Source organism: Lissotriton helveticus, chromosome 12, assembly GCF_964261635.1.
Source record: "Lissotriton helveticus chromosome 12, aLisHel1.1, whole genome shotgun sequence".
Taxonomy (NCBI): Eukaryota; Metazoa; Chordata; class Amphibia; order Caudata; family Salamandridae; genus Lissotriton; species Lissotriton helveticus.
The window spans coordinates 796707622-796731585 of NC_136073.1; the positions used below are offsets into that span (position 1 = coordinate 796707622).

At 47.3% G+C, this 23964-nt stretch overlaps 1 protein-coding gene across 2 annotated transcripts in view; it reads left to right on the plus strand.

Moving 5' to 3' along the window:
* RPRD2 (regulation of nuclear pre-mRNA domain containing 2) overlaps window positions 1–23964 on the plus strand; it is a 469322-nt gene that overhangs the window by 200323 nt on the left and 245035 nt on the right. For both annotated transcript variants that reach the window (XM_078669938.1, XM_078669937.1), the window contains exon 7: window positions 23449–23624. In XM_078669938.1, the coding sequence (XP_078526064.1) occupies window positions 23449–23624 (176 nt within the window). The remainder of the gene's footprint in view (window positions 1–23448; window positions 23625–23964) is intronic.

The window sequence follows — 23964 nt, forward strand, 5'->3', positions numbered from 1 at the left end:
ATAGATAAGATAGGGTGGTAGTGAAAGAGATACACCGCAGCGACCCAGAGAGGGGGGAGTCAAGAAAATGGGGTGGGGAGGAGGGTTTAATAGGGGATTGGAAGAACAGTGTATATCCTCGGTGTTCAGTTTTTTTTCATCCCGTTGTAGTGGGCAAGCATCTCTTCTTTGTGCTCAGACGGGGTCACTCACGCATGCCCCCCCCTTGCCATAAGAGGTGCCGGGAGAGTGCCACTGCTGGGGGGCGAGGCCTTTCTGGCAGGAACCACACCACAGCCCTAGAGTTCCAGCACACTGCAGCCCCCACCACCGGCAGTCACCTTCCACATCTGCTCACCTGGGTGTCACCTGCATCGCCTCTGGGCCCCCTCAGCGTGCTCCCCCAAAGTTCAGCAAGTCTGAGGGGGCAGCATGCCAGCAGAGGTTGGGGGCCACGGCATCCAAGAACTGCAGGCCTCCCAGAGTTGCTGTTATATCCACGGTGCTGCGCAGCCAACAAATGATGAATGGAACATTCTAGCGCAGCCCTTCTAATGAGGAAAACCTCACGGAGCATTTTAATTCCCATTTCTCTTTTCACAGCAGAAAAGTAAATCTGTTTATACTGATAAAGTTAACTGTTCGCGCCCAGTTCATATAGCTCACAATGTTGATATTTTCAGGGAAAAAACGAACATTAGGTTAACGCAGGCCTGTAAATTTCCCAGATGGCTAGTTAAATTATGCAAACATCCATAATAAGGAAAGTAATGTGTGGAAATACGCTATGGGAAAATCACTGCATTGAAGCAGACCAGGAATCCATTAACTTAATTTTGCTAGTTCGTATTTGTCTGGTTTGCCCCACAAGACTCACCTTTGCTTGTGGCGCGATTCCGCAGAGACGACAAGAGCACCCGTCCCTGTACCCACCTAACCCTCGTGGACGACAACACCCAGCAGGGATGAGATGGACGCAGGGATGGGAGCCAGGGTGTAGGGTGAAGGATGGCGTGGAGCTGGTGGGGCGTCCCGGAGACACTGGAAACCAGAATAAGAAAGATCAGAAAGGGAAGCAGACCCGAAAGGAACCACCCCACGTACACACACAGGAACAGGTACCCCTTGAGGACTTACCAAGGCTTCCGAAACGAAGAGCTCCCGATGAATGCAGCTCCGGTTGCGAAATAGCGAGGAAGGCGCTCCTGCGCGTTATCGCCAAGTACAAACTAAAGAAAGCGCTCCTGCGCATTCACCCAAGCTAAAACAAAATGAAAGCGCTCCTGCGCGGGTTGCTGGAAACGGGAAACAACCACCCAGCTTGTGGTCTCCCTGGAAAGGTGAAAGGATCTGTAGACGGAGTTATTCCCTGATAGCGCTCCGGCGCGATGGGATAACAAAGTAAAACCCCAAAACACAATCTTAGATCCAAGTAATACCCTTAGGGCGCTCCTGCGCACCAAGGGACTTGAAAACAAAATAACAAGGCTTTTCCTGGAACCCCCAGGTGAAGTAGGACACAAGCGTTCCTGTATGGCGATGTCTAGGACAAGGAGGCACTTCAGCGCGGCTTGCCTCCTAGACGTTGAAACAGAGTTGCAAAGCAGCGCGGCTCACTCCAGCGCGGCTTTCTGTCAATGCCGCTGATACAAAGTATCACTTCAGCGCGGCTCACTCCAGCGCGGCTTTCTGTCAATGCCGCTGATACAAAGTATCACTTCAGCGCGGCTCACTCCAGCGCGGCTTTCTGTCAATGCCGCTGATACAAAGTATCACTTCAGCGCGGCTCCCGTGAAAGCCGCGGAAACAATGTAGCAATCCAGCCCGGCTCTTCTCCGGGCATGCAGGTCTCAGGAACGTGAGCTTCAGCTGGAATCCGGAATCCGAAGCACTCAGCCGGCGGGAAACGCGCAGTTTATGCGTTTTCCCCCGGAAGTGCTTCTGTGCCTGGTTTCCCCAGTGGCTAGACCGGGTACTCGACTTCCGCCGGAAGTGAGTATCCCGGCCTCCCGTGTGTGATGCGGGATGGCCGGCCGCGGCAACGCCGCGAGCCGTGACAGTATTTTAATAATAATCATGCTAAATTCATGTGCCACTTTAGATAGCGCGTCTGTGTTTTCTGAACACTGTAAAACACATACCTTACTATTATTGAATTCAAAGGTTCTCAATTGACTGGCCCTGGCAGGATGGGAGGCAAAGTTGGCCCTGCCGGATGTGGTCTTGTGCCTTTTATGTTACAGCAGATGACCGCATTGCACATTTGGCTTATTGAGCAATCTTGCCGGCTTAGGTGTTCACCGTGTGCCTCACAGCTTATGTTCTCTACTAAAACAAAACAGAAGGATTGGTGGGTGAGAATGTAAAGAGTTGTGCTAATGTAAGGAGAATGCTAAGACTGAGAATGCAGAAAATGAGTGTCGTGGTTGACTGGCAATATGGTGAGAAATAAGAGAGAAACACTGATAGGCAGAGAATGTTTAGATCAAGGGACCATGAAAGCAGAGGAGGAAGTGAGGCAAGACCGAGAATGCAGAGACGACAGAGCTGGACTGGTAATGTAGAGTCAGATAGCAGAGATATCCTTGCCAAACAGAGAACAAGATACTACATCTATAGTGAGAGAGAGCTGCATTGTAAGAATGGACTTAAACTTAACCTGTACGGGGAAGGCACAGCTAAGAAAATAATACAGGCAGGCATTTAGACTAAATACGATTGGTGTAAAGTGGGCAGATGACAGATGAAACAGAGTATGAGTGGGGAAGCGAAAGTAGGTCTGTGTTAAAAGTGTAGTGTAGAAAATGGAGAAGTGTGGCTCACCGGTTAGAGGAGGCAGACCCTGATGCAGAAGTCAGACCCGGGACCAGGGTTCAATTCCCGACGCGGCAGGGTCTTGAGCTCTTAATGTCCACGGACTCGATAATTCTCGCCTCGGTGCCTACTCGAATCGTGGGTTCACACTCTGCAACTCTGGGCAATAGCTTGCTTAATCTCCACTACGGCCCCACCGCAATGGGATGCCTGGTCTTCACCTCGGGGATACCCAGTAGGGGTAATCTCGCAGGGAAAGGCTGGACGGGTTCCCAAAGCAAGCGCCTTGAGACCTTACGGTGATAAGGCGCTATACAAGAGCGTATGATTACGATTATTATTACCCACTCTCGCTCGCAACGGTGCAGTATGCAAATCTGTTTACGCCTCACTACTTTCCAATGTCACCAGCCGCCCCTGCTGTCTGCTCTGTCAATACCCTTAGTACCAGTGTTTGCCTCACCATTACCTGTCTGCTCTGCGAATACCCTCAGTACCAGTGTCAATACCCCCAGTACCAATGTTTGCCCCACCAGTACCCTCAGTAACAGTATCTATCCCGCCAGTACCCTCAAGACCAGCGTCTGCCCCTCCAGTACTTCTAATCCGGAATCAACGCTAGTGTGGCGCGGCCGCGGGTCCAGGCACATTGTCGAAACCCTCTGAGCTGCACTGAGTTGCTCTGATGTCGCTTCCCAACAATCTTCTCTGTTTTGGCTTTTCTCTGGAGTTCCCTCCGCGGTTCGTCGCAGAAGGGTCGGCTGCGCCAGCACGGACAGCGCCGGGAGGGGACTGGGGTAATAAGGTGTATTTTACAATCAGCCAGTTATCAGGGGAGGACCAGGGCGCCGTATCTTTACGCAGAAGTGGATGTTCCCCTTAGGATGGGAGGCTTTCCTGCGTGCCGGGAGCGTGTTTAATGGTGTATGCACGGCGGGGGCTTCTCCCTAATAGAGAGTTCACCGGTGCGCTCCCACTTGCCCGTGATTGGCTCTTTCCAACCTGCGCTTCTCGGCTCTGCCACTTCAGTGTGGGATGCTGTGCTCAGCCCCACGGATCTGTGGAAGGAAGGCGAGGATCCGCGGAGAGCTGACTGCGGAGGGCTCCGAAGGACCCAGTGACCCAGGGGCAGGGGCCTGCGGGCCCCGAGGGAGCTCGGCCGGCCAGTCCAGTGCGCACCTGGGGACTGTGAACTGAGGCTTCTCTGGCATCTGTGCCAGGTCCGCTGAGCTACACGAGTGCGTCTGGCATCTGTGCCAGGTCCGTGGAGGTACGTGAGTGCCTGGGAACCTCTGGAAGCTGTGGGTGGTCCCGGGAGAGTGGGGTGTTAGAGCCCTAGCGGGAGCTGTCTGTTTTAGGGTCTTTCGAAAGCTGTGGGTACAGGCGCTACAGAGAGTTGAAAGTGTCAGGGCGCTAGGGAGAGCTCCGAGAGCCAATGTCCTATCGGGTAACTGTGGGTGCCAGGGTCATTGGAGAAATGGGAGTGTCAGATTTCTAGAGTGGAGCAGTGGTTGCTAGGGCGCTGGGACACTGCGAGCGGCAGGGGCCACAGAAGATTGTCAGTGCCAGGGCCCCAAGAGAGCTGTGCGTGCCAGGGCTCTCCGAGAACTCTTAATATCGCGACCCTCAGAGAACAGCCAGTGCCAGGGCCCTCAGAGAGCTATGAGTGCCAGGGTCCTCAACGAGTTGTGAGTGCCAGGGCCCTCAGAGAGCTGTTAGCGCTAGGTTCCTCTAGCGCTTTGAGGGCAGGAGCCTCAGACAGCTGAGAATACAAGAGTGTTAGAGAGCTGAAGCTTACACTCTCTGTGGAGAGGTGTGGATGCCCGGCCCACCGGAAGGAGGATAGTTCCAGGCTGTAAGTGTTGGGGTTGACCGATCCGGGTGCATGGTTCCTCGATTACTGCAGAGGGTATGGCTCGCTCTGAAGGCAAAGCCCTTAGCCTGTTGTTGGTGCCAAGGATGCTCGTGCAATAGTGAAAGCCTGCAACCTCGAACAGCGTCATTATGTAAACGGGCAAAAAAACAAACAGGGGACAGAAGCACGAAAAACGGCACACGGGAGGAAGGGAAAACCAGACGTGTGGGCGGAGGGAATGGGTTGCCAAACAGGGAGTCAGAGGCAAGAAACAACGGCACAAACAGGGGGGGGGGGCACGAAGAAAGGCACAAACAGGGGAGCAGAGGCTAACCTCATGTCCTGGTAGACGCTGCTCGACCAGCAAAATGGCGCCCGCCAGCGTCAGAATTTTTCGGATTCGGGGGCGGGATTTTGCTGTTTTGAGTGACAGACAACGTCACTGTCTAAAGAACAGCAAAACTTACGCCCCCAAATCCGAAAAAGACGGGGCTTCTTTGGAGGGACGGCGCTCTCCTCCAATGGCTGGCCTCCGTTTAGGAAGCCAGCCAATGGTGGAGAGACAGGGCAGGGAGGCGGGTTCTGAAACCCTACTAAGTAACATTAAATCTCCGGACCGGAAGCTGCTTCGCAGCTTATAGGTCCCTCGACCTAAAAAAGAACTAGAAAAAGCCTATGAAGAGAACTGGCTCAGGCAATAACTTCTATGCTAATAAACAATAGCTGTATCTGAGACAAGTACCAGCATAAAAAGGAGAGAATGAACAAAACAGTTGAACCAAGTGAAGACCCTTAATCAATAGTCTGTCTTCATTTCCTCAGGAGCAAGGCATTATTCATTACGGCATGCTGTTTCAGGCACAGCACAAAAGAGTGGATTACCACCAGTGTTATCTGTTTCCTCCGCACAGTTAGGAATGCAGTCTCAACCGGTTTGGTAGCCACCGGAGAACTGCATAGAATAGAGTGCTCGTAAGCAATGTACAAAATATCACAATGCGCTGTCACCGAACAGCGCACTCTGCAGAAAGTAAATATCACAACAAAGTATTTCGGCTGAGAGTATTCAGAGAAGCGCCATGCCACTTCTCTCTTTTCCCCCCAATATCAGCAAATACCTGTCGCCGCCCAGCCGGGAGGCAAGTGCGTGAATCTCCGTTCGCGCAGGGAAAGGAGCACTGTATCAGGGAGGTCCGAAAAGATATGACGTCAGTCAGCGGAGGTCGGGCGACATGCGCATCGGAATGCACGGCAGCAACAAGGCATCTTTACAACTCTTTTGAAGTCCTCATACGAAGTAAAGGCTCGAGTATCTCCAACAAAGCATCCAGCGAGAAGGAAAGCGTCCGCTTTTCCACGTTGAAACAGGCGAGATTGTCAAGCACCTTCTCCCTGCCCCTGAAGTGCTTAAATAGTGGGCGGGCTACAGAGGAAGAATTCCTGCTTGCTGTGTGCGCCCCAACTGCATGCTGGGGAATGTAGTGCAAGGGTTTCCCATTACATTTCAACCGCTGTCCATGCAGGCAGGGCAGTATCCTGTGTAGTGTGTGCCCCTCCCTATTCTTTTTGGCAAAAGGATCGCAACATGGAGTCTTGGTGCTCTCTGGTGGTCTCTCCAGTGCTGATCTTAACCCCCAGGGCATGTGTCCCTGAACCGTAGGTACTTGCCTGTAACCGATACCTCTTCGGGGTGCTCCCAGCCCGCATAGGATACCATTAGGCCTGGTGACATCTGCACCCTGCCGAACTAGTGCCTCTGGTGGTGCAGTACCTTCCTTGGTCAGATTCTGGCCCAGTGTTGACCCAAACCCCTGGAGACTGAACTTGAGAATCGCTTACTTACCTGTGAGTTACTAGTCTGTCATTTTCCCATAGGATTGCATTGGTCTCTCATTGTACTGTACTAAGTGTAATCTTGCATACAAAGTATCTTTCTGTATTGAAAAGCATTTCATGCACCTGCAAAGAATTGTTTGATACTATACAATACCTATAGTATTGGACAAAAGTCTACTTACCTGTAACTGAGTCAAAAGTAATATTGTTCTACAACCAGTGGTCGTCAGTCAGTCCGTGAGTGTGTGTACCTGCTGTGTATGAGTATGTACACCAAATGCATTCACACTCCCTGCCGATGACCGTAACTGCTCAGCCCAGCTACCATTAAATTGAGAGTAAGGTATTATCTACTTTATTCTCTGCCATACCTTTTGGGTGAAACTGGAGATTCTGCATGTCCTAACAAGAATGCCCCTAGTCTACCTCCATTTAACACTGGTGTGGGTAATCTCCAGATGGGATCAACAGTGTGCCCAAAGCAACTTGGAGTTCACACTGAAGCTGTTCTAGTTTGTGAAGGGGAAGGAGAGTTGACCACTTTGGCTGTCTAGCCTCCTTACTTGAAAAAAAGTACGTACAGCGCCCTTTAGTAAATGGGACTAGAGTAAAAACCCTGTGGAATACAGGTGCCAGTGTCACTATGGTGAAGGTACACTGGTTTCCCCAGAACAATACCCGACTGTAAAAACTTATCCAGTCACCGATGCTGACCATGTCACTACCGACCATTCCATGTCTATGGTGACATTAGACCTGGTAAGGGTGTGTGTGTGTTGTGGTGGGGTACTGGCCTGAAACAGGTAGTGTTCTCTCCAAAGCTTCCAGCTGCCTGTCTGCTTGGAAATGACCAGGAAGCCTCCGCATGGGTTGAGGTAAAGGTGAAAACCCTTGTTGCCATGCTGCAAATTCCTGAGATGGTGTGTGTGAAATAAGAGCGCAAACTCAAGCTCGGGTTGAAAAAGAAGGGGGACCAGCTTCTGAACAGCAAACAACCCAGGACCCTTCTCCTCAGGAAGAGGGCTTGTCACTCCGGGGGGACTGAGCCTATGAGACTTAAATCTTACCAGGTTGAGTTCCTGGGTCCAAGGGGACCCTCTAGGACACAGCTCTGATAATCCTAACTGCTCAGCCCAGCTACCACTAAATTGAGAGTAAGGGATTAGCTACTTTAACCTCTGTCATACCTTTGGGGTCTCACTGGACTCTGTGCACACTCTATTTCTTTTTGGTATTCTATATACAGAGCCAGCTTCCTACAGTTTTTAAGTCTTGCTTTGAAGGTGCTCATTCTGAATGTTGATATAGGATATTAGTATTTAGCTAGACCTCAATCTGTTTGACATTTGATACACCTTAATCCATTTACGTGGTGTGCAATTTAATTTGGGATAAGTGTGCTTTGCTTGTTTCCTACAGTTTTTAAGTCTTACTTTGAAGGTTTAGAAGGTGCTCCCTCCTTCTGAATGTTGATATAGGATATTAGTATTTGGCTAGACATCAATCTGTTTGACATTTGATACACCTTAATCCATTTACCTGGTGTGCAATTTCATATGGGATACGTGTGCTTTGCTTGTTTAAAAATAAAATGTGGTGAGCATAACCAGGAAAAAAGGCCAGCAGTCTCAACAAATTCATTAGTTCCACTTCTGTTTTACCATCTTGGAAAACTCAGAAAACAAATTGTCTGATACTTTTCTTAGATGTTTTTTAAATTTTCTTTTAAGTACCCTGAACCCGTTTGGCTCAAGCTCCAATCCTTTTCAAGACTTGCTGTAAAATCACTATCTGTCCGCTGCCTTAAAAGCACAATATATGTACATATATTACCGTTGCAGCTTCCATTTTCACAGGAAGATAGGTAAGTGGATGATCACCCCCTTTTTTATGCCTCTGCTTGCCCCTGCTTCAGATAATAGAAAAGCATCTTCTGAAACAACTGGTGGTAGAGTGTATGCCCGCCATGTCAACATTTTCTCAGCTCCTCACCTTGAGTTGGAAACCCAAGTTGTAGCATTAAACCTCCCTTTGGCCTCCATCATTCAGCCACATTACTGTAGTCTCCAATCCGTCTGATCCATCACCCAGACACATGAAGGAAAAAAGCAGGTTCAGTCTTTCAGACTTTATTTTAAGTATGTACTAAGTATACAAAGTATGTACTGGGGATAGTGTGTGGTAAACTTTTGTAGACACCATATGCATGCACACTTTCTCCCTAAATTGGTTGCTTGAATGGGTGTTTTTTTCAGTTGCTTTTAGAAATGGCCCTGTGCTGTACTTTCTTTAAGATATTGTTTAAACGAATGAGGAAATCTACTTCCGATCTTTCCAGCTATGAAATCCATCCATTTAACCATCTTCTTATTGTGTAGTTGTAAGGAAATGCCTCTTATATGTTCACCCCCAAAGTTTTGGACACATTGCTGCCAGTTTTTCGACTCAGATTGCACTGAGTCCAGCTAATTATACCCCAGTGTTTGTGCCCTGCTCTTTAAAATGTGCATGTTTGATTGGCTTATACCCAGTTGGCATAAACAAACTTCCTCGAAGTCCCAAGTATATGGTATGGGGGTATCCCGGGCCTGTAAGTTAGGGTGTCCCCTCTGTGACTGTAGCACTTGTTGTGCAACCTTGAGTGGGAACAGGTAAAACGTGATGCCCAGTCCTCCAATGTAGACTTGAAGGGCTGTTTAAAACTGCCTACTCGACTTTGCCTTTTTTTTAATCCATAGCAAAGCCCAAACCTCCTTTCTATTGTGTGTAAGTCGCCCCAACGAAGGAGAGAGACTGATAGCCCCATTGGCTAGTACAGAGTTGCACGCTGACACCTCAGCTGTCTTAACGTCTGAAAAGGACTACTGAAGTCGGTACTTCAGGTTATCAAACCACTTGTTACATTAAGCCCATGCCAAAATCAATGTAACATGTTGCCACATCCAACTTTTAGAAAGTTCGGTTGCCAGGTTTTCCAGCAGCCATCTGCCGATGCTGGCCATGAGACCACCTTCTGCCCATGAGACCACCTTCTGCCCGCATAGATACATGTCAATGGCTCCCAGGATAGGCAACAATAGAGGCCTGCTACTGGAAGAAGTGTAGTGTCCTAACAGGAAGACGTGCAAGGTATTGGCCCAAAAGGGAAACTTCAAAAGGAATACAACCTTTGAAGGGCAAACATTAAATACACTAGAGAGGGGCTATTTTGGTCGAGCAGAGAGGTTGGTGTCCAGGAGAAAGAGTGGAAAACAATGGCTAATCCGTTTTTTCCATGGGTCTGTAGCCCACGTGTAGCCACACCTCTTGAATGGGCGACGCCCCTGTCACCCAGAACTCAGATTTCACTTGACTGGACAAGACCACCGAAGGGCTGCCCCGGAACCAGCAAAGAAAAGGGTGAACCGAAGTTGGACTGCACATGCTGCTCTTTGAAGCTAGCAAAGGAAAGGAATGTGCCTCCTATGTCCTGGTCCTGGAGAAGTCTTCCCCCTATTCCAGCCAGAAGCAGAGACTCCAAGAGTCTGATGTCTGACTTCCTGTTTGCAGCACAGGGCCACAGAAGTAGTAACTGTCTGCTGGGGTGAGTTGGTAGCACAGATAGCCTTCCTCGCTGCCGTGCAGCCTAAGAGACCAGGACCTGATGCTCAAAAGTTGCAACCGGGTCTGCTGGGCCCAATAGAGATGTCAGAATGCGGGATAGGCCACCCAGAAGGAGAGTTCTCGCCAAAAGAAGGAAACCGCTGAATCTGCTATACCGGACGAATGGTAGCTCAGTGACGACTTGACATCTGCTGATCCTGAGAAAACTTTGAGGGAGGTGGACCCCAGTGGCCAGAATAGTCTCACCAGGACCGTGGAGTAGCCCCAGGAAGACCCCGTTGACTGCACAGCATCTTCAGCAACCTTGAGCGTCTTGCAGTGGCGGTGCGTCCATTAGGGGCGTTGGGGCGTTGCCCCACTAACCATGGACGACCGCACGCTGCAGGAAGTAGTAAATACTATAGGCTTCAAAAATAATGTATCCGCGCTTCACTAAACGCACTCGCAGTACTGTGTGCGGCAGGGAGAGCCAGCGGGACAAGCCCGACAGATTCGGAATCGCGGAAGGCAGTGGGGGCGGGGCTGCGGCAATGAGTGACCGCGCAGCCATAGGTAGCGCAGCAGGCACTGACTGTGTGTGTGTGCGCATTTTGGGCTAGTCATTTTTTTGACTGGCCCACGCATGCGCACACCCAGTAGTACCTTCCCCCCTCCTCCTCCTCCCCTACAGCACACAAACAGGCAGGGACCCGGCTCTCCCGGGTCTCATAATGGGCAGTATTTACCCTGCTCTTTAGCCAATCCTTTTGCAGTGGCGCTGGTAATGCTGCGCCGTATGCACGTCACCGCGCCTGGCGTGCCAAAACAGCACACGACGAGGAGTGAGAGTCGAGAGGAGAGTGTGTAGAAGTACTCTGTCTTCATGTATGTACGTACCCTCCTCGTGAGTCGTGTGTGCCTGATGCAGTACTGTCTCCACACAGTCAGTCGAGACTGTCGAGTGAGTCACGTCACGTCACGTCACCTCATAAAAAGTAAGTTTTATTTAGGGTACAACAGTAATCCAGTACAGACAGTCCAGAAGTGTGTCGGTGTGCGTGGTGTGTCGTGTGTCACTCACACTACTAGTCTGGCCTCGACATGGGTATATGTGGGCTCTGATTACAAGAAGCCTTTCTGTGGGGCTCCACCGCTCCAGGCATGGGCACGCGCAAAAGCAGTTTGAAAGCCATAATCTGCGGTGCCCTGTCCGGGGCCGGCCAGTATAGCACCGCTTCTGCACGGCTGGCACACCAGCCGCCGCTCAATGGCCCAGCGTGTAGCCCGGCCTCTGCTCTTTCTGTCTCAGACAGTTCACACACAAATCCCGCTCCGAAATTCAAATACCCCGGCCCCAGCGCTTAATAACCCTCTGCCACCCATGTGTGAGAAACAGGATTGAACCCACCTGCAAAGGGCGGCTGCCACCGCATTATTCAAAACGTGCCCACACACCGCGCTCAGACTTACACCGCACAACACGCACACTTATATGAGCGGCGCTGCGCACTCACACAAGGAAAGATGGTTTACAGCTGAACCTGAAGGAAGGCCACTATGGTAACAAAAGCGAGGTAAGTGGGGTACTCCTGGCGACCGAAGGCCACTATGGTAACAAAAGCGAGGTAAGTGGGGTACTCCTGGCGACCGGTGATAGGACTCACATTCTTTCTGCATTTACTGGATTTCATTCCTCCATGGGTGTGAATCTTTATTTTAATCATTCCACACATCAGCGAACTCTGGCTTCTCAGAGAACAGCATGCTGCATTTTGGAGCAGGGGCTAATAATACAAATCCCCTTTTGATCGGACCGGGCGTGCATCATTGTAATATAAAATGCTCCTTGGGCCTGAAAGTCTACAAAGATTCGTCGGTATACACAGAGTAAGAACCCAGAATCGTCAAGAGCAGCATTCTACAGGGCCACTGCTATCATGTAATTATGCGGCCGCGTCGTTTGTGTTAGTACTAGTAGCTCAGAATCCCTGGCATGAACACAGGCGAGGCTGACGGGCGGCCGTAGGCTGTAACCAAAGCGAGACTGCATGTGCCACGACGACGTTGACCATGGCAAGTAGTTAAACTTTACACGTAGTGTTCTGTTATGCAGGAAAGATTTCAAATACCACGACCAAACCTAATTATACAGTCCTAATAGCCTGGAGACAGTCGTTTTTCTTCTGCCCTGTGAGCCATCCTTATGCAGTGATTACTAAGGGGAAGGGCATTTCATGCAAGAGACGAGAGTCGGTCTGGAGCTGAAATAAAGGGCTCTTAACCCAACTAGCCATGGAACACGAAGTGCTCAGCTGTAGGCGAGCACTGTGGATTTTTATTTTATTGAATATTACATGTTAGTGAATAAAAGATGCACTTTTTTTTCCCCGCTGAAAGGGTTGCTTTAATCAGTTATTTCTTCTTGTTTGAAGCAGCCCTTTGTTGTTTTTTCCGATCCAAATAGAGCAAGATTACATCATAAGGCTGTGCTCATTTTAACATGCCTGACAGCCACATTGTTAACCCCTTATCCGAGGCAAGTTATCACGTTAAAATTGTGAAAGTTATTTTATGTGCTGTTTTTATTGATACTGTTAGATTACTAGTACTTTGACAGACCGACATCAACTGTGCACATGAAACAAAAAGTAATTACACAATTTGCAAATGGTTGTTTGATTTTAAACAGCGGGGTCACCAATGCTGTTAGTTGTTACCACCTCCTCCTTATTTTCCTTTTCTCGACGGATACCTTATTTTGTACATGGTGGCAGAGCCTCATGGGCTACCGTTGTTTTCTTTGCAGATAGCTGTCAGTTTCTGTGGTGAGTGGAGCTTCCCTCATGAAAGCGGACGCCGAGTTGCTATGAGTTGGTCAGCTGTGGTGCTGTCCACATCAAAGCAGCCAGGATGATGTGATGGAGTATTGCGGTCCGTTGTGATTGTGGCTGCACTTCCATGTTGGAGTCCACGGGTTGCGCTGTGTGGGGCGTGCTGTGCGAAAAGCATGTGGAAAGAAGCAAAAAGGGTGATTGGCTCCACTTGGGCATACATTTATTGTTTTTGCTATTGGTTCTTAGCCTGCTTTTTATGGGTAAACAAGTTATTTATGCCTATTGGAGAAGTTACCATGAGTCCTGTGTGGTTTGTGCAAGAAATTAGCACGATTACATTGCTTGATTTTGGTCATGAGACAGTGTCACTCATCGTTGTTGAAATGTCACTCATAATTACACTGAAATTATGAAAATGTCACACATAGCAATCTGAAACCTTGGCAGCTATGGTAACGAGCTGCAAGCCACTGACGGCACACAGGTGTCACAGGCGCTGGCGCGCGCCCAAAACCCTGCCCTAGACGAGTTTCAGAATAGCATTAAAAATGCGTGACAATACATTTCAGTGCGGTGTTGCGGAACACCACGCTGAAATGCGTAAGAGTCACACCTTATGCGTGATACTTGACAGGACTGGTTTTTCGCTTAAGTATGCATTTGCCGCATCTGCCACATAATCCATCGTCTTCTGCATAATCTTCATATTGTAATAAAAAAAGGTTCATTTCTATCTCAAAGGGTTCAAAAGTTACTAAAGACGCAGCAACACGTGCTGCCCCTCAGTGGAAGGCCCTCTGTAAAGCTTGATTGATCACCATTTTGTTGCTTATTGCTATATTTTTGTGTTAAACCGGTGCTAATGAGGGTAAAGCAATGCCCAGGAAGTGTTAACAAGTGCAAAGATGACAAAAACATGCAGTATTACGATCATAAAATGTGCCACATTAAACCACATCATTTGCGTTTTCTTGCCGCAAAATGTGGTCCTTCCCTGCCGCATAATTCCCGTGGCCCTGATTATACATTGTGTCACAGGCTTTTTAGGGGGACCAGGGGCATAGCTGCCTTTGGTGTAGTGACAGGGGTGCCCATGGGCTTGAGCGGCCTATGCCCTGATAGTTGTTCACTTTTACTGCCCACTTGCAGCCAAATGGGTAGTTTTCCTTGCTTGCACCAGGACCATTGGCACCATTGCTGATGGAGTCATGCAGCTTGTCTCTATTTTTTAGACACCACATGTATATTTGTTGCTGTCCTCTCCGCTGTCTTGAGGGAGTAGGGTCCTCAGACATGCTCCCTCCTTGTGTGCTGCTTTCGCGTCCACGTAAGTTTTTCGCACTTAAGTTGCTTGCTTCTGGTTCCAGGCAGCTTCACCTAAAAGCGTCTTTGGAATTTGTAAGTGAACTTCCTGACTGTGAGTGCGTACAGAGGAGGATATTTAGGTTTAGCGTTGGGCCTGGGACCGGTTGGTTAACTGTTCTGCATTAAATGGTTCTAAAAATCGTACTGAGCTCTTGAAGGCAGTAAGGAATGGCGTGGCCGAGGGGGCCGCGCCGCGGTGTCTACAGTTTACGCACTTAGGGACAGAGGTGGGCTGATCTGTTTGCAAATGCATCGTGCGTCACGTACATCGACTGGGCTATAGGCGTTTGTGGGCTGGGCCGAGTCGAAGTCAAGCTTATATGTCAGGCATGACTCCCTACTTTGGTTTCCGATGCGGTCTGAGACTGAGGTCTGGGGACGGAAGTGAGTCCGAGGGTGGCACGGGGTCGGGGAGCACTAGAATGGATAGATTAGGTCCTGGATGTGTCTGGCAGGTCGGCGGTCCGAGAATGGATTGGAGGCTGTGGTTACCGTGGATGGACTGGAGGTCAGAGTTCAGATCCTCTCAGTGAGGGCAGGGGCAGGGTATATTTGAGAACCTGGTTTTGAACGCGATTTCGGTGCAAGACAGTCTTTGGAATTTATGTTGGAACTTATCATGGCTCCACATTGAAAACAAGTGAGGACAACTGCAACCTCTGATAGTGCTACTAGATTTGGATGATATATATTGGGCGGATGCCCTTTAAAGGGAGCGTGTAATACGCAAGTATTGGAAGATAAAGTATCGTACAAATTGGAGATTTGCCTTGAGAAAGCCCATAGGGGGCGAAACGCGCGCCGGCTGTCAAGAACTGTGTTTTAAAAAGAAATAAAGTTTGGATTTTGTATACACTACGTGATTCCTTTGGACAAAGAAATCGGGTCTATGCGTGCTTACAGCAAATGATTGAAAGAGACTTTTTGTGATGTGCAATGATGTTTTTGTATCGTATATTTGAGAACATCACAGACATGCATTGCAGATTCTGGGAGCATCTCTCCCACACAGTGTTTTGGGAGACCTCGCCTGCAGATAGTGGCCCGAATGTTCTCCTTTCGTATTCCACCAGTCCCACGTACATGGATGAGAACAGGTTATAATGTACGGCAGCTTTCTATGAAGCTCTGTTTGATAATGGCCTCCATTTATGTGCAACCCGGCTCTATTAAAGTTATTTTTAAACACACGTAAAGGGCGGAGTTCGGTGACCCGCAGCATCAACAAACATACATCATTGTCTACCTACCATACAAGGGCTCTATTAAAGTTTGCCATGATGAATTCTGTGGTGAGATGGTGGTGCTCTCCTTATTGGTCTTTTTGAGGGTCTCTTCGTTCACGAAGACTCTCACATGCCTGTTTCTTCGCTTTCTCAAAGGACATTTCACTCACTGGTGATATGTGTGGCTTCCAGTATCTACAGCTCTTTCATCTTCAACTCAACATGTGAACGTGGAAGTGCGTGTGTTTGTCTTGGTTTTTGAAATTGGGTTAGGGAGACTAGATTTCTCTGGTTGTTTGTGGGGGTGAGGGTGCTGGTTATCATTGAGTTCAAAGGATTTTTCCAATCTTAAAAAGGCAACTTGTAGCACTTGTAGGTAGCACTGGGCAATGTTGAGGTCTGCACTAAAACTGGTTTCACTTCAGGAAGACTGATTTTTACACTTAGAAGGTTGCAGATTTATCTGCCCAGCTCCTCCTTTTACCCATGCCCATCCTGGCTAGATTTAAGTCTGGAAGGGACTGTTAACGTGTTAATATACAGAGTTGGTATTAAGATTTGTTTCTTTGCTTATCCGAGTCTTTAGAAATGTTTTTGAACGGTTTACAAGAGCTCACCTTTAATCTCTGTATCTTGTCCATCTATGCTAGATGGGACAGGAAATCTTGCAAACAGTTTCGTTCCTGCGCTCTAGGTTGGGAATTTTCTGAGTAGTATGCCTACTTGAAAACACTACCTACGTAACAACCTGCATGTCTGTTGCTTTTCGCTAGGCTACAAGTCTGCAGTGTATTGAGTGTTGGCTAGATATTTATTTGTGCCTATGCCAATGCTGCCAACTGAGGATTGTCCTGAACCTTGGATGAATAATTAAAAGCTAAAATATTTTGTTACTTTTTACTGCACAGCCTTTTAACTGCAGGGCATCGACGGGAAGGAAGGTTACCGTTAAACCTGTAAAAAAGCAATCGGCCTCATTAAGAGACCTGCATTGAATTCTCAGTTTCCCACTAACTTGTCAGGCAGTTGGGGCAAGTTAACATTCTGCCACATCCTAGGCATAGTTCCCAACATCTATTGGCCCTTAGTTGCATTGCCCTGATCCCTTCAGAACAGCCCTGGTCTTGAGGTGTAGGGCGGGTTCATGCTGTCTCATATACTGTGTGGGTTCATGCTGTCTCATATATAGTCCCGGGACAGGAGACATGCTCTCACATATTTCACCCATGCATTCGCACCATCTTCTCGCCTGACGGTCCTTCTTCCTGAAGGACTGCGAGTGCGCACCCCCCTTCTCACGAGTGTGTCTCAAGCCCCGGGCCCGCACCCTCCCTGATTCGGTCACAGACCAGCGCCTCGGGCCGTTTTTCTCCTAAGCGCTGCAGGAGTCTGTTATGAAGCTCTGTGGTTATACTGAATAAGCAGCTACTTATGTTATATGACAGCTCTTTAATAATGTAATACCTGCACTCTCACAATTGCTTTATTAACCTTCCTGCTTACTTCAATTTGCTTGGAAATGCTACATTTTCCCACTATATTTTTTCAAAATTTTCTCGGGGGGAATCCCCCCGAACCCTCCTTAGGGGGTTCGGGCTCGCTCGCTATGCTCGCTCGCTACAGTGCAGTATGATTAGCAGTTTCCGCCACACCACTTTCAAATGTCACCAGCCGCCACTGGTCTTCAGCATCTTGTATCCCTTGCATCAGGACCACTCCATAGTAGTCAATGGCAAGAAGCCACTGACCGGACTGATGACTGCTTTCCTTGAGTAAGTAATTGTTTCTTGGGACCTTGCTGGTCCCCTTGACTGACTCCCTGCGGGCGTTGGTTATCCAAAGTGACTATGTAATCGCATATCTACTTGCCAAAGTTTTTCTTGAAAAAGTTCCTTCAGATTCATTGAATATGAAAGATACACGTTAGTGATAGATTCCTTACCTTGGAATATACCCAGGCGTCAGACTGGATCCGGAAAGTTTTTCGTCAGCAGCACCCCTGCGTGCTGGTAGGTGGGGAATTCAGCTCCGCGTCCGTCGCTGGCGTCGTAAACGCCGAGATGACGTCGCAGAGACCCAAGCACGCTGACGTCAGTTCTTTCTTTTTCTGCACCAGTAAGCGCTGAGCCGGTTCGAGCATGTACCCAAGTCACATTTTGACTAACTTTTTTGAGACTTTTTGTCTCTACTTCTTTTTGAGTCTGACTCCTGGTGCCAAGTAGGGATGCCTGGGTTTAATTCTTCGGGGCCTGCCGCTGTACGATGTCAATGGCTGACCCCCATGGCATCTTTCTCTACTGTCTGGAGCGCAACCATGACTCCAGGTCATGTTCCGACTGTCTGTCCATGGCTCTGAAGGCTTTGTGGGAGCGGTCCCGAAAGCTGGTGGAGGCCCGGCAGTCATCTCTGTGCCGTTCGAGGTCCAGGGGTCGCTGGAGGGACCAACCGCGGAGCCATCATCATCGCTCCTCGAGGTCCAAGTCTTCACCCTCTAAATCGGGTAAGAGACGTCACAAGAAAAAGTCGAAGAAGCTCACACAACAGTTCCGGGTGGATGACCAGCTCTTTGTTGGCTATGTGGGCTCCAAAAAAGGTTGGGCCGTGCACAAACGAACCATCTCTCGATGGGTCGTTCTGTGCTTCAAAGCGTGTTACACGTTGACTAAGAAGGTGCCTCCTGTGGGGCTGCATGCCCATTCTACCAGGGCGACGGCAGCCACTACTGCCTTGGGACGTGGCGTTCCCTTGCAGGGTATTTGTCAGGCAGCTACTTGGGCCTCGCTACACACGTTTATCAAGCATTACTGCCTTGACAGTCCAGTCCGGAGAGATGGCCTCTTTGGTCGTTCTTTTCTTCGTGACGTTCAGGTGTAATCTTATTCGCAGACCCACCATCGGGGTTGGTATTGCTGGGGTATCCAATCTAAGGTAAGGAATCGATCACTAATGTCTCTTTCAGATGCACAAGTTACTACTTGTGTAACGATATATCTGTACAAGACATTAGTTTGTGATAGATTCCTTACCGCCCCACCCATCCTCCCAGTTCTGCGAAGTGATTCTATGGTTTAGGTCATCCCTTTCAGGGCCCTAGTTTCATGGCACCAGTAGTCCGTTTCTTGCATGGCTCTGCATTCCTGGCGTGGAAAGTCGTGTACAGAACTAACATCAATGCACATGGGGGGCCTACATAGTCTCCGTGACGTCATCTCGACATTTATGACGCCAGCGACGGACACGGAGCCGCACGCCGCCACCTACTGATGCGCATGGGTACTGCTGAAGAAAAACTTTCAGGATCCAGTTTGACACCTGGCTACATTCTAAGGTAAAGAATCTATCACTAACTAATGTCTGTTGTTACACAAGTAGTAACTTGTGGATTTGCCAGTACTTGTTTGTGATTAAGTGAAAAGTCTTGATTTGTTTCGTTTAAAATCTGAATCCCCGGAACCCTCTGGTGGAGGTCTATTTCCTTTGGGTGTCCTTAAATTAATAAAAAATATATTCGATTTTTATAAATTGGTTTTGCTTTCTGGAGTGTCTTTCTTCAGTTGTTTTGGTCCTTTACACTTGTTCCTCTGGTAAGCTTGACTGCGTAGACTCACTGCTACCCGGGGTTGAGTTACGGTTAACGAGCAAAACCTGAATGAGCCTAAAGGCGTTAGTAATGTATTACACAGTGAGGTCACACCACCACATCTCATAACACACATTTCCACACAGTAGTATTTCATAGATCAAAATATAAAGCATCCTATTCCAATTTTTGTTTCAAGTCTCTACCCGCTGAGAGCAATTTAACATTAGTTAATCTTCCTATTTGAGAGGTTTACTTGGATATCACGATTTGAAGACTGATTGAAGGATAGGTAATCATGCATGGCGTTTTTGGGTTTTCACTGTAATACATGTTCACACTGCTGTACAACTGCTTCAACCCTTAAGGTTATGGAGGCTAGAGAAGTTGCTTGAAGGAAATACACATTTTTGTAGCCTGAATCTTTTCAGTGTTATTCTGGCAACTAGAATCTGGATGACCCTCTCAGAACCCTCCCTCATAACCCACTCCTTCCAACACCCTTTTTTCTGCCTTAGTATAGATTGAAGGACATTGAATTTAAAATACAAGATCGACAACGGATGCCTAGGGAAACAACAAACAACTGAGACTCTTTTGTCCACTACCCCCTCCTTGGTACAGCTACCATTTGGGTTAGAGAATGCACATCATCGAGGATGGAACGTACTCAGTTTAGGTTCTGCCCAAATTTCCACCTAAGGTTTGTCTAGAACTTCTACAGGGCTTATATATTTTTTTGATTAAAGACTGCAGCTCTGAGGAGTGTGACATGTCTTGAGTTTCATCCAAAGACCCTGAAGGTGGCAGAAAGGCAAAGGTGGGCATACCACACCATGACAGTCCCAACAAAAGCATCCATCTCCAGGACTTGGGGCTGTCCAGTGACAAACCTCAAAGAAACAAGCAAGCGAGAAGGAGAATCCATCCAAAAGGACAAAAGATGAACGATAAAATAAAAAGTTCCTCGTACGACTACTGACCTCCAGTGGGACCGAGCAAAAAACTTTGAACTCGTAAGTACTTCACAACCCCATTGACGCTAAAATATTATGTCATCGAAAGGAGACGATAACACAATAGACTACCGAAGGTTGAATTTGAAAGGCATCATTGTGATAAACGCTGTGAGCATACTTCGACTCCATAAGGCGATTGAGATGGGGAAAGGGAAAAGTAGCTCAGGGAGAAGGAGTTCCCAATGCTTTAAGGAAAGGCACATTCAACACTCCACGCCAAGCAGCAGTGCTTGACGTTGAAAAGAAGCTGTGCCGCTCGAGACCAAATGAATGTGCCGAGAAGGAAGGCGTTTTTGAATTCCATATAGGTCCGAGAAGAACAAGAACGGAGAGGAGGAATAGGTGAATCTAGAACCCAGAACACCACCAGTACCTAAAGAGGTGGGTGAAGACCTCTTCTATGAGGAGGGATACCAAGAGGAAGGTCGACTGGATCACAGCTATTTCAGGGACCTTGAATCATCCGGAGGTGGGTGGCAGGATCTAGACATTGACTCGCCTGGAGGAGGAGAAGATAAAGAACTCCCCTCATGAATCTTGCCCCCAGATAATATCACGGTCTATGACGCACTCAATTAGGCTTGTCACCTTGAAGAATAGTCCAGTTTCCTCCTATGATTTCTGGGACGTGAGAGTAGAAATCGGTACCGACCTATGCTACTGAGCATTGTTTCTCTCGGAAAGGAAGCTTACTTTGACTCCTCTTTTCCCAAAGCAGTAACACCCTGTGTAGAGAAGATAAAATACATGGCTTCTTTTTCGAGGACCCTATTTACTTCAATGGCAGTGCAGCTGCAGACACTATATCGGGACAGCGGCCTGGAACAAAGGCAACGCTCACTTCCATAGGACTACCACTAGTGAAGCAGAGCAAAAAGGTGGAGATGATGGGCAAGAAAATAGAGAGAGCAGCTATCACATCAAGGTGCATAGCCAATTCTAACATGCTGCTCAAAAGGTGTGGCCATCAGCAGTGTTGGAACAAGTAGCTAATGCAACACCTCCCTGAGCAGTATAAATAGAGCAAAGAGGAAGATTATAGCAAATACCTGCTTAAAATCATCGCTCAGTGCAGCGGACACAGCCAGCAGATGTGTGTTCTGGAGCCACCCTGCATGAGAGGCACGGTCTATGGGTGTTGGATGTTTAAGCTAGAGGTGCAGGCAGCAATAACTAACAGGCCTTTCACAGTACTCCAATGGATGATTCACTACAACAAATTGGAAAAAAAGAGAAAAATACTTTCGGTCAACTCCTATCAAGAGAACCCTGGAAAGGAGAGGATTGCAGCCCAACACTTCATTTTCATCGCAGGCCAGTGCATGCTGCTCTAAATCACAATTTAAGAATCCATGTCAGCACCTCAGCAGACCTTTCTGGGCAACGCCAGAGGAAGAGGCCAGACCCTTAATGGTTTGGCAACCAAAAACAAGTCACTTGTCAAAACAATCCCTCCTACTCCTTACAACGGTAGTGGGTAGAATGCATGGTTGTTTTCGGGAATTGGCATTAATCACATCCTACAAACTGATACTCAACATCCTGCAACCTGGCTATTTCATTGAGCTTGTACAAAAAACCATTTGAAGTCAGACCTATTGTAAGCGCCTCCAACAAGGAATAATCAACTTGCCTACAAGAAGAAGTGGAAGGTAACCTAAAGAAGCAGGCAAAATATTAAGTGCCAAGAATGAAAATTAACAGGGAGTCTACTTTTTACTTTCTTGTGCCCAAATCCGACAAGTCACTTGGGTCTATTTTACACTCCCTTTTTATGAATAGATTCATCAAGACATAAAAGTTTAAAATAGCCATATTGCAAAACTCATTTCGCTCCTACCTACACGTACTGATAAACACTAGACACGAGAAATTACCATGGTTCTTAGTGGAAAAGTTACATAACCATTTCAGGATACTTCTGATTGATATACAATTTGCACCCATGGTGTTTCCAAAATGCCTTGCATTAGTAGAAGCATACTTTGGGAGGCAGGGAATACATGTGTATTCCTACCCAGACGGCTGGCTGGTAAAAGGGGAACTCTGGCACACAGTGCCAAGAAAGCACACAAACAATGATGCAAACACAACACAGATTGGGTTACTCCCTGAAAGGTAAAAAAGTACCCTTTTGCAGATGTCGTACAGCCCAGCCTCCAAAGGAGGCATAATACTACAACAGAATCTATGCCCAGTTTGGAAATCCAGAAACTACTCATGCTGCAAAATTAATTGGTTCCTACCTGTAGGAGTAGTTTTGCAGCTTGAAGAATTTTCTGGATTTATGTGTCCTTCAAGCCTCACCAGAAATAAGGCAATTTGTAACAGAGAGCTGAGATGTGCACAAAGAAACAGCACAAATAATTGTGAAAATTAACAAAGAGGCTAAAAAGAATCTAAGGATGGTGGACAGGTAGATGGGTGTCCTGGGGTATACATCAGATGTCACAAGGATTGAAAACACCACAAAATGGTTGACCATGCATGGGGTAAGTTGAGCGGTTGGGGTAGACTAGTAAGGGAGATTTCCTCATCCAGCCGTCAGATGGCTGAATAATCCACCTCCTGTGAATCCATAAAAATCAAGTTTCAAAACTATTCCTACAAGTAATTATTTCAGTCATAGAGCTTGTTTTGTCCTAGCGCCAGGACACCTTCGGGTAACAGCGCGCTCTAAAAATGTCAAAAATAAATAAATAAATAAATATGCAATTGAAATGGGCTCTTAGCAATTCAAGCTACAGCTTTCTTCCTCTAGTAGAACCGCAGAAGTATTTCTACCCATAGTAGTAGACATGATCTGTACAGGTAAATAGATTCTTCCTTACGTTTTTTGTTTTGTTTCACCCAATTGGATAGATGAATCTAATAAAACATGCACTGTAGCATTTAAATGAAATGTTTTGAGAGATATGCATGTTAGATTTTATAAAGTTGTTTTTCAATAATGTGGTTGTAACCCAAATAAACAATAAATCTAATATCAAAAGAATCAAATCTTCTAGCCTGCAAATACTCAGTCATTCAGGACTTGAGTCACAAAGGGGCTCTGCCGCAAGTTCGGAGGCCCTTTATGAATCAGGCCTTCCATCTGTATTTGACTTTCATTTTCACTGCAAGGTAATTTAAAAAATGTTTAACAGAGAAATGAACCTAAGGGCAGCTTTCATTTAAAATTGTAAAAAGATGAAGAGACAGGATCTCTCTGGTGTGTTAATTCAGAATTGTCAGTAAGGTGTCTTTTCAAAGAAGAGACCAGTTCAATGCAGGTGTACATTGATTACATTTTTTTTTTTCTTTAAAACTTAAACACTTTCTTGTGATAACCTGAGTCTCTTTCTGGCTGGCTTTCTAGATAAAGCAGGTGGGAAGAAATTTTCCAAGGACTTTGAGGAAGCGAGTACGAAGCTGGAGGAGTTTGTGTCCATTTTGGACAAGCAGGTGAAAGCGAGCCCTAAGGTGACTGAAGCCTTGGAGAATGCAGGAGTTTTTTACGAAGCTCAGTATAAGGAGGTGAAAGTGGTAGCTAATGTAAGTTTACTTCCTAATTTAGTCAATTAGCACTTTGGAGGGTTTTACAAAATGTTTGTCTTAATATGTGGGGGCAGGTGAAGAGAACCGCTGGTCGTAGTTTTGTCTGTCTGGTGAGTAGGATCTGCATTTCAATGTTCAGATTAACTCGAATAATTAACTTTGAGCCTTTAGTGCACAGTATTGATTCCTTCAAGTACATTCAAGACACTCGCCTCATTAACCTCCCGTTTTATTTAATTTGTATTGGAATTAAACAATTTACTGTTGTCGCACAAGGTGCATGATAATTGTTTTGCATGAACACTACATTTCTTTCCCGAATTATCATCTTAGCATT